At 42.2% G+C, this 10,879-nt stretch overlaps 1 protein-coding gene across 3 annotated transcripts in view; it reads left to right on the plus strand.

Annotated features, from left to right (window-relative positions):
- The window catches only part of KAT6B (lysine acetyltransferase 6B), a 187,428-nt gene extending 176,980 nt beyond the window's left edge, over positions 1-10,448 (plus strand). For 2 of the 3 annotated variants that reach the window (XM_008061491.2, XM_021714100.1), the window contains exons 15-17: positions 362-697; positions 2,893-3,184; positions 6,313-10,448. In XM_008061491.2, coding sequence (XP_008059682.1) covers positions 362-697; positions 2,893-3,184; positions 6,313-8,858 — 3,174 coding nt within the window. In that variant the 3' untranslated portion in view covers positions 8,859-10,448. The remainder of the gene's footprint in view (positions 1-361; positions 698-2,892; positions 3,185-6,312) is intronic. The other variant, XM_008061482.2, reaches the window with a different exon arrangement.
- The last annotated feature ends 431 nt before the right edge of the window (positions 10,449-10,879 follow it).

The following is a 10,879-nucleotide window of genomic DNA, read 5'->3' on the forward strand; positions in this document are numbered from 1 at the left end:
CGCATTTTTCACTACTGAGAGCATGTAATCAGATCAAATTTGGTGCTGAGCTCCAAGGCTGCAGTGTCAATCGATTCTTTGTGTTTATGAACTTGCTTAAAGTGCTCCATGCCAGCGAGCATGTAATGTAGTGATAAAGGACTCAAATCAATTCGCTGCATCATTAATACTGCTAAATATCCCATGAAACCCAATCTTCTTTGATTTGTTATCCTAACTGATGCAAAAGGGTCCTGAGATGATGCAGCTGGAATTCGCTTGACTGGCTGACTGTCCTGATCAGAAGTGACTTGGAGACCCTTTGAGGCTCTGGCTACATAACTGCCCTCTCACTGGCTGCCATTTTTACCCTTCCCCTCAGGCTGAGCGACTCATGGAACAGGCTAGCTGCTGGGAAAAGGAGGAGCAAGAAATCCTGTCATCTAGAGCCAACAGTAGGCAATCACCTGCAAAAGTACAATCGAAAAATAAATATTTGCATTCCCCGGAGAGCCGGCCAGTGGCAGGGGAGCGAGGAGGACAGCTGATGGAGCTGTCTAAAGAGAGCAGTGAAGAGGAGGAGGAGGAAGAGGAGGAGGAGGAAGACGAGGAGGAGGAGGAAGAGGAAGAGGAGGAGGAAGAAGAAGAGGAAGAAGAAAATATTCAAAGCTCTCCTCCGAGACTGACTAAACCACAGTCAGTTGCCATAAAGAGAAAGGTATGTGACTGTTTAGATTTTCAGTCTGAGAGTCATTTTCAATCAAATCTTGTCATTGCAAACATTCTATTAGTATTTGTTTCACTCTCTGTTCTTTAGATGTAGTTTATGTGTACCCATTCCAACTGATCATATATCATAATCGTTTATCTTACAGTCATGATTGTGTTTACTTTTTGAGGTTTGTTAGTGCTATGACAGGAAACCAGGGACAGGCCAGCTTCCTAGTCCAGTAGTCACTGCCACCTGCTGGTCTGCAGGGGTAGAGTAAGTCAGATTATAGGAACGGAAAGGGGCCCTAGAGAGCACTTAAGCTACCCTTCAAGACCTAGAAAGACCAGGAGACTCATCCAAGGTCACATGACTCATTAGAGCCGGAACCAGAGCCAAATGTGCACTCAAGATCCAATCCCAGTGCTCCTAATGCTATGGCTTTCTCTCATTCTTGGCATAGAATTGTTAGTAGGTATTTTAGTCCCTTGATTTTGACGGTAATATTTTGCAGTTGTAGCCAGTTGCACATGACTGAAGTTTTCCATATCTTAGTAGCCTGGTGGTTTCTCTGGATATACTATATTATCTCCAGTGGCACAGAAAGTAAATAATTGATTTTGTCTTTAGGTAATTGCTCACTCAGATCTGGTATCTTTGTCCTTAACATCTATGTGGGACACAGGGAGGGACCAAATATTGTTAATGTAGCCAAGACGAATAGAGATAACACAGTACAGTTAAGGCCCTGCCCCAAGGACGTCTGGCGTGGTGTCTGCGAGGGAATGTGCTGTTCACACTCCCAGCTGAGTGTTCTTCCTTCTCAGCCTGGCAGTCTTCTGGTGGAAGGGTATCTATGGGGAAGTGGTAGAGTATCTATGGGGAAGTGGTAGAAAGGAGCATCCCACAAACTAGACTTCAGGTTTATGAATAATGTTTTGGTTTCTTACAAGGAGAATGTATTTGTGTATTATGCATATAATGAAAGAAACTTGTTTTAAAAACATCAAAAAACAGAATCTAAGGTATGAGAACTACTGCCGTGTAAATGGACTCAACCTAAAGAAAGCAGTTCTTGACATTGGCTACACTCATGTTTGGGAAAATTCTAGTGGATTAAGAAGGGCAGGCAGGCCGGGCTCAGTGTCTCAGCCTGTAATCCCAACACTTCGGGAGGCTAAGGCGAGTGGATTGCCTGAGCCCTTGCGTTCAAGACCACCCTGGGCAACTTGGCAAGACCTTGTCTCTACGATAAATCAAAAACTAGCCAGGCGTGGTAGTGTGTGCCTATAGTTCCAGCTACTTGGAAGGCTGAGGCAAAAGGATCGCCAGAGCCCAGCAGGTCAAGACTGCGGTGGCCAGGAACATGCCTCTGCACTCCAGTTTGGGTGATAGAGTGAGACTCCAACTCAAAAAAAAAAAGAAGGGCAGGCAAACTGGGGGTGATTAATATCCATAAAGGTTAAATTACAGAATATGATTAACAGACTTACATGTGTTCTTCAGTGAACATTCAGAGTATTGATTTTTCTGTCAAATAAATGAGATGTCTAGCAAGTCTTTTTATGTTTTGGGGTGCTTTTTTTAATTAAAATATTTTGCAAAATCATCAACTGCTCATATCTCAGCAGCCACCAATACATGACTCTCTTGACATTTTAAACAATACAGTAATCCTTTCTTCAAGTACCCTTTTTTCCCTCCTTTTCATAGTTCCTGAAGTCCTATGAAATGAGAAAAGGTAGGCTAGTTTTGTGTCATATTTCCTGCAGTGCTGTGCATGTAGTGGGTGCTTCTTGAGCAGTTATCAAGTTAATTATTGTATCATTTATGTTTCTACATTGGAATCTTGATGACCTTAATGTCTATGATGCGAGAGATATTGAAACCAGCAAGTACCACTTGGAAAATATATGCTAGAAAAGCAAAGCTTAGCTTTTAAAATCTCCAGTCAAGCTGCTAGGATGTTCCCTCTCAAAGCATCTGCTTGAGTAAACAACTGTTTTATTTGGAAAACACTTGCCTGTGTAGTTGGAGCCCAAGAGGGATGTTAAACATCAAATGGAAGGTTAAGTACAAAAGCAGTACAGAAGTCTTTCCATGTAAGATCCTCAGACACACGTTCAGTACATGTTTGCTGCATATCGACTCAGCCATTTAATTTCTCATGAGCTCTTACGTATTATGTTTGGAATTAATTTCAGAGGCCTTTTGTACTAAAGAAGAAAAGGGGTCGTAAACGCAGGAGGATCAACAGCAGTGTAACAACGGAGACCATTTCTGAGACGACAGAAGTACTGAATGAGCCCTTTGACAACTCAGATGAAGAGAGGCCAATGCCACAGCTGGAGCCTACCTGTGAGATTGAAGTGGAGGAAGATGGCAGGAAGCCAGTCCTGAGAAAAGCATTCCAACATCAGCCTGGGAAGAAAAGACAAACCGAGGAAGAAGAAGGAAAAGACAATCATTGCTTTAAGAATGCTGACCCTTGTAGAAGTAAGTAGAGGAATTATAAAAATCTTACCCTGTGACTGTCTATATTACTTGCTGCCCAAGGGTAGTCTCCTGGAGATACCCCCAAAGGTACCTGTGAGGTGGTGCTGATACACTGAAATAAGTGCTTGTTCGTCCTTTTTCATTCATAAAAGCTTCTGTCTTTTCTTCTGGGAATTGACTTGTATGTTAAACAACTTTTAAGACCAGAACATTCCTCTAGATGGGCTCATCTTAATTTTCTAGAATATTATCCCCAAAACTGTTCATCTGTCAGTAAGAAACACATTACATTTCCTTGATTCTAATATGTACCTTTTTTCACATTTAATATTTCTGAAATCAGGGTATATATTATTATCAATGTAAATGCAATTGTTTCCTTTTCCCTGGAAAACAATACCAAGCTGGGCTCGGTGGCTCAGCCTGTAATCCCGCGCCTTGGGAGGACGAGGTGAGTGGATTGCCTGAGCCCGCGTGTTCGAGACCCGCCTGGGCAACTTGGTTAGACCTCATCTCTACAATAATTTAAAAAATGAGCTGGGCGTGGAAGCACGCACCTGTAATTCCAGCTACTTGGAAGGCTGAGGCGGAAGGATCGCCGGAGCCCCAGCAGGTTGAGGCTGCAGTGGCAGGGAACGGCCACCACACTCCAGTTGGCAACAGAGTGAGACTCCAACTCAAAAAAAACCAAACAAACAAAAACCAATACCAATAAGTCAATGGTGCATCTTAAAATCAGTGGTGTCTCTGTATTTACTACTATCAAGAATCATCTAAACTTACCCACACTATCAGTATTAGCTTTGATCATTTCAGATAACATAGAAAGCAGAAAACTATTCTTTCTTTTAAGTTGATGGAGACACCTGTACCCCATCCTTTAAAAAAATATTGAACACCCGTGAATTGTCTTTGCTGCCCTGTTTAAAAACAGCTATCCCTTGTTCGTCAAGATGGGAACTTGTGCTCCCAGCTGAATCATGAGAGTATGTGGGACAGTCTTTCTACTCTCTGGTTTAGATGACTCTATTCAGAATGTATTCCCTTCTAGAGAACAGGCTATCTCATTTCCCTGGGAACCACAGGTATCTGTGTAGCTTTTGAAAAGCCACAGATTCAAGAACATAAGCATAAACATCTTCTAACTGTATACAGTATTTTGCTGAGGGAGTGACATCTTACCCTAGGTATAGAGAAGTCAGGCCTTATGCTTTGTGTTTTTTCTAAACAAACAACAACAAGTTGCAGTGAGAGATCTTTTTTGTGTGTAGAAACTGAGCATCGTTTCTATTTCTTGGCTGCTTCTTAGGAGCCTGTAAGTGAATTATTGCTGCCTTTGTTCCTCACATTGTGCTGTTGACCTTGAAAAATTCTAAGTGGTCATGTTATGCCTGGTTCCTCTTGGGATTTTCTTTCCAAAAGGTAATGAGCAGAAAACTTGTCTTCTGATCTAAGGTGTTCCTACAAAAGCTGGTAGGTCCAGTAGCATGTGGAATAAGAATGCAGAAATCTAGGGGCATTGGGCCTTGGTATGGCTGTGGTCTGCCATTGTGAGTAGAAATGTCCTGAGATGACTGCTACCTCAGCCACTTCTGAATGAATCATTTATATCATCAGTTCTTTTCAGCTAGTCAGTTTGAGTGTTATGCTTGCAGGTAAGTTTATCTGCAATCTTTTCATAATCTAAGTGAGCCAGAGCTTTCCCTGCTATGCACTGATTGGATTAGAAATCGCTGCATTGAGTCAAAAGGGGTATTTGCTCCGTGTTGATTGTTAGATCTTATTTTTATTATCCAAAATTGTGTTTCTTCTCCATTTTTTTTTTTTAGTTACAGACTCACTCTTTCGCCCAGGCTAGAGTACAGTGGCTTGATCACAGCTCACCACAGCCTCAACCTTCTGGGCATAGGTGATTATTTTGCTTTAGCCTCCCAAGTAGCTGGAACTACAGGCACACGCCCCACACCTGGCTAACTTTTTGTAAAGATGAGGCCACACAATGTTGCCCAGACTGGTCTCAAACTCCTGGGACTCAAGCAATCCTCCCGCTTTGGCCTCCAAAGTTCTGGGATTACAGGTGTGAGCCACTGTGCCTAGCCCCAAATAGTATTTCTAGCAAAGCTATTGTTCTTTATAAAGCTTTTCTTTTAAACTGACCACTGATTCTAGGAGTTGTTGGGGTTTTTAATTTTCTAAAGATCTTAAGAACACTTGGGTGTTTTCTATGTATAATTATTCATACATTTATTTGTTTGTTTACATTTACATGAATATATACATATTTATATTCACCTATGTATATAGACACAGTAAAGATAAAGTCAGCTGAACTGAAACGAACATCACATTTATGGTTTGTTTCTAATTGTCTCTAATACTCAAATCTCACATTTGAGCAGCATAGTGATCCAAAATTCAGAATGGACAGAATTACTGATAAAAAAGAATAGCTTAGCTGTATTTTAAGTATTTTGTAATTTAATAGTAATTACATTGTCGTTTGTGTCATATAAAAATGATGACCCTAAAAATGATGATGATTACAACTGCATTTGTTTTGGGTGTTTAGTTATCTATTCATTCGTTTCAGAGGTACACAGTTTATTTTTATGCCAGAGAGAACATTCACATCAAAGTAAATAATGTCATCCAAGATCATTTGAATCCAGTAACTGTCCACAAACAGAAGTTTACTCTCTCAGGGTAGATATGTGAGTTAGGCTTCTAGTCATTTTTCCAGCACAGTGATGATTTGGATATAAGTTAGCATTAATCCCTTTCCCCTATATTTCCTAATTTGTAAATGTTCAAATTGATCTTTTTATGCTGTGGAACTCCAGGCTTTTGCATCAGAGAATGTCTTGTTGTTAAACTCAAATAGGTTTATTATAGTTGCCTGTTTCCATGTGTTCCCAATATGTTATTTTCCCAGGCCTGGGTTATTTACTTGGTTTATGCCACAATATTATTCTACATTAGTCTTGATTATGTCTTTACCATCAGCTCTTAAAATGCTAAATTGAAAACAGTGTTTGCTAATTAATTTAGGGGAATGGCTTCAAGTTGTCCATGGTTATACTTTCTAAGACTTTGTTTTTCTTCCTTCCCCTTTCTGTCTCTTCACTAAGACAATGTGGATGATGATGCACATAACTTGAAAGAAGGCAGTAAAGACAATCCTGAACCTCTAAAGTGCAAACAAGTGTGGCCAAAAGGAACAAAGCGTGGTCTATCTAAGTGGAGGCAAAACAAAGAGAGGAAGACTGGATTTAAGCTGAATTTGTACACCCCGCCAGAAACACCCATGGAACCTGATGATCAGGTAACAGTGGAAGAACAGAAGGAGACTTCGGAAGACAAAACCAGCCCCACTCCCATCGGGACTGAGGAGGAGGTCAAGGAAACTGCAGAAACCCTGCTGCCTCAGGATGAAGACAAAAGGGAGGAAACGTGTGCGCCTGTAAGTCCAAATACATCACCAGGCGAAAAACCAGAAGATGATGTAGCCAAACCTGAGGAGGAAGAGGAGGAGGAGGAGGAGGAGGAGGAGGAAGAGGAAGAAGAAGAAGGAGGAAATGGAGAAAAAGGCCCAGATGGCGCTAAAATTCAGGAAAAAGAAGAACCTGAAACCTCCGTGGAAAAAGAAGACCCTGTGCGTCTGGATGACCATGAAGAGGAGGAGGAAGAGGAGGAGGAGCCATCTCACAACGAGGATCACGATGCAGATGATGAAGACGACAGTCACATGGAGTCTGCTGAAGTGGAGAAGGAAGAACTCCCCAGGGAAACCTTCAAAGAAGTACTGGAAAACCAGGAGGCTTTTTTAGACCTTAGTGCTCAGCCTAGTCATTCGAACCCAGAGGTCTTAATGGACTGTGGCGTTGACCTCGCAGCTTCATGTAACAGTGAGAACAGTGAGCCCAAGGAGCTTCCTGGGGACACTGAGGCTGCCCCTGAATCCGATGAGGAACCCCCAGAAGAACAGGCACAGAAGCAGGACCAAAAGAACAGCAAAGAAGTCGATTCCGAGTTCAAAGAGGGAAACACAGCAGCCATGGAAATCGACTCTGAGACTGTCCAGGCAGTTCAGTCTTTGACCCAGGAGAACAGCGAACATGACGACACCTTTCAGGATTGTGCTGAGACTCAAGAGGCCTGTAGAAGCCTACAGAACTACACCCATGCAGACCAAAGTCCACAGGTGGCCGCCACTCTGGACGACTGCCAACAGTCAGACCACAGTAGCCCGGTTTCATCCGTCCATTCCCATCCTGGCCAGTCAGTACGTTCTGTCAACAGCCCAAGTGTCCCTGCCCTGGAAAACAGCTATGCCCAAATCAGCCCAGATCAAAGTGCCATCTCCGTGCCATCTTTGCAGAACATGGAAACCAGTCCCATGATGGATGTGCCATCAGTTTCCGATCATTCACAGCAAGTCGTGGACAGCGGATTTAGTGATCTGGGCAGCATCGAGAGCACAACTGAGAACTACGAAAACCCAAGCAGCTATGATTCTACCATGGGTGGCAGCATTTGTGGAAACGGCTCTTCACAGAACAGCTGCTCCTATAGCAACCTCACCTCCAGCAATCTGACACAGAGCAGCTGTGCTGTCACCCAGCAGATGTCCAACATCAGCGGGAGCTGCAGCATGCTGCAGCAAACCAGCATCAGTTCTCCCCCGACCTGCAGCGTCAAGTCTCCCCAAGGCTGCGTGGTGGAGAGGCCTCCGAGCAGCAGCCAGCAGCTGGCTCAGTGCAGCATGGCTGCTAACTTCACCCCACCCATGCAGCTGGCTGAAATCCCCGAGACCGGCAACGCCAACATCGGCTTATATGAGCGGATGGGTCAGAGCGACTTTGGGGCTGGGCATTACCCACAGCCGTCAGCCACCTTCAGCCTTGCCAAACTACAGCAGTTAACTAATACACTTATTGATCATTCATTGCCTTACAGCCATTCCGCTGCTGTGACTTCCTATGCAAACAGTGCCTCTTTGTCCACACCATTAAGTAACACAGGGCTTGTTCAGCTTTCTCAGTCTCCACACTCCGTCCCTGGAGGACCCCAAGCACAAGCTACCATGACCCCACCCCCCAACCTGACTCCTCCTCCGATGAATCTGCCGCCGCCACTTTTGCAGCGGAACATGGCTGCATCAAATATTGGCATCTCTCACAGCCAAAGACTGCAAACCCAGATTGCCAGCAAGGGCCACGTCTCCATGCGAACCAAGTCGGCGTCTCTGTCACCAGCCGCTGCCACCCATCAGTCACAGATCTACGGGCGCTCCCAGACTGTAGCCATGCAGGGTCCTGCACGAACTTTAACGATGCAAAGAGGCATGAACATGAGTGTGAACCTAATGCCAGCCCCAGCCTACAACGTCAACTCTGTGAACATGAACATGAACACTCTGAATGCCATGAATGGGTACAGCATGTCCCAGCCGATGATGAACAGTGGCTACCACAGCAACCATGGCTACATGAATCAAACGCCCCAATACCCTATGCAGATGCAGATGGGCATGATGGGCACCCAGCCATATGCCCAGCAGCCAATGCAGACCCCGCCCCACGGTAACATGATGTACACGGCCCCCGGACATCACGGCTACATGAACACGGGCATGTCCAAGCAATCTCTCAATGGGTCCTACATGAGAAGGTAGACAGCGTGGGCAGTCCCCAGAAGCTACCGGGCGTCACTCTAGGATTGATCTGCACAAATACCTTTGAAGAGTACGATTTCAAAACCAGCAATTGGTGTGAATGCAAAAACATTTGTTGGCACCATTTATTTAAAAAAAAAAAAAAAAAAAAAAGCTGTATGCAGCAGAAAGCCTTATACAAGTTGTTTTTCTTTTTTTCCTTTTTCTTTTTTGGTACCTTTGTTTCTGTTACTTTTATATACAATTCTCTGCAAAGGAAGGCCTCTCTTTGGACTACAGTTCGGAGGCAGCCACTTGTTGTGCCTGCTTCCATTAAACAATGTGGATATCAAGCCCCCCCAAATTATCTGTTTCAATATTGAACCTAGAGCTTTTTTTTCTTCCCTGTCCACTCCATGTAAATGCCTTTAGCATTTCAGTTATTGTATATTTTGTTTAAGGTGACACTTCAGCATGCCGCTAATGTCTTTGTTAGTGACAGTGCATTTTGTAGTACTGTACAAGTGTTGTGCTAACAGTAAGCCATTTCTTAAGTTTTTTGCCTTGATTAGGGTGCCCTAATTTGAGGGTTTTAAAAAAAAACTATATTTTTGTTAATTATAAAACTGTAAAGAGCTATAAAAGCTATTCCCATTTGGTTAGTCAAAAGGGTTTTATTGCTAAATGTTTGGTGTAAAGTTGAGACCCTTTTCCATTTTGGTGACAGATTTCTTTGGGGAAAAAAGGCAGCTTTCTGTTTTATAAATGCAGACTTCTGTTTATTGAATGAAGCATATCTCAGTGTTTATCTGTCAGGTTTTGAAACATTTCATATATGTCCAAATACTTGGCAGGATTTAAAAAAAAATAGTGAATTTGGTGTAAAGTTGCTATTTTATGGAAATGCCTCTAACTTTACATTTTCATTCCATCTGTAGATTTTTCTATCTTTATAAAATATTGGAGTTATTTTTTAAGGAAAAATAGAAAAGTAGCTTGTGAATAGCTCAACCTAAGCTTACAAATCGCATGTAAAAAAGCAAAAAAGTTATTTGTGTCTGTTTATATTGCTTCCTTTTTTGTAGCCTTTGTACCTGTACAGGGTGACAGTAAGGGCCAAGCAGGAGAGGCGTAATCCTTGTATAAAATAGGAGCCAGCGACACTCTTGTATTTATCTGTTCTCTTTTTAGTCAGTCACTTCAAAAAAAACAAACAAAAAACAAACAAAAAAAAAGCTGTACATTTTAACATAAAATAAATTATGATGAGCCATTTTTAGCCTCTTGTGTCCTGTCATATTATGATTGATAGAGAATGACCAATTGAACTGTATCATGTGTCCCATCTCAGAACACATACACATTTTGGGAAAATAAATTATTTAGTGTAAATTGGAGTTATGAGATTTTCTGATTTGTTTTGACTTTGGGGGAGGGGTTGGCAATAAATAAGAGTAATATCTAATAAAACCATCACATATACCAAATACCTATTTAATAAATTAATTTATAATGGATTTTAATGCTTTTCATGAAAGTTTATTTTATGCTAGTGCATACCTTCTGTATGCCAATCGTTGTCTTTAAAAATAAAGTGAAATTGTTTTTTTCTTTTTGACTTTGATCTTCATTTGCAAAGAGATCCCCCACAGATACCCAGTTGCCTCATTTGTGAAGTCTGTAACGAACACCCCTCAGAGCCTAGTACCATGTAGCAAACTTCATTTTTATAAAGATTAATTCAAGAAAAGCACCCAGTTGGGAATTGTGTGCTTGAAAAATTGTTTTCTTAAAACAAGGTGTGAAAGTTTTGCTCTGTTGTGAATGACTGACTGTATGTTTTCCTTAAAGTTTAGACCCCCCCAAAAGTGAATATTCAAAAACATTATTTTATGGCATTCAGAGGAAGTTCTGTCTGCTTGTTGAAACTAGATTATTCAAGCACGAAGTCTAGGATGAATGCTTGACTTGGCACCTGTGTGGAACTGGCCACAGAGCTCTCTCCAAGTGTCTAAACATGGGTGTTCTCCAGTCTCTTGTTA

Source organism: Carlito syrichta, unplaced genomic scaffold, assembly GCF_000164805.1.
Source record: "Carlito syrichta isolate Samal-C Ts95f unplaced genomic scaffold, Tarsius_syrichta-2.0.1 Scaffold94740, whole genome shotgun sequence".
NCBI lineage: Eukaryota > Metazoa > Chordata > Mammalia > Primates > Tarsiidae > Carlito > Carlito syrichta.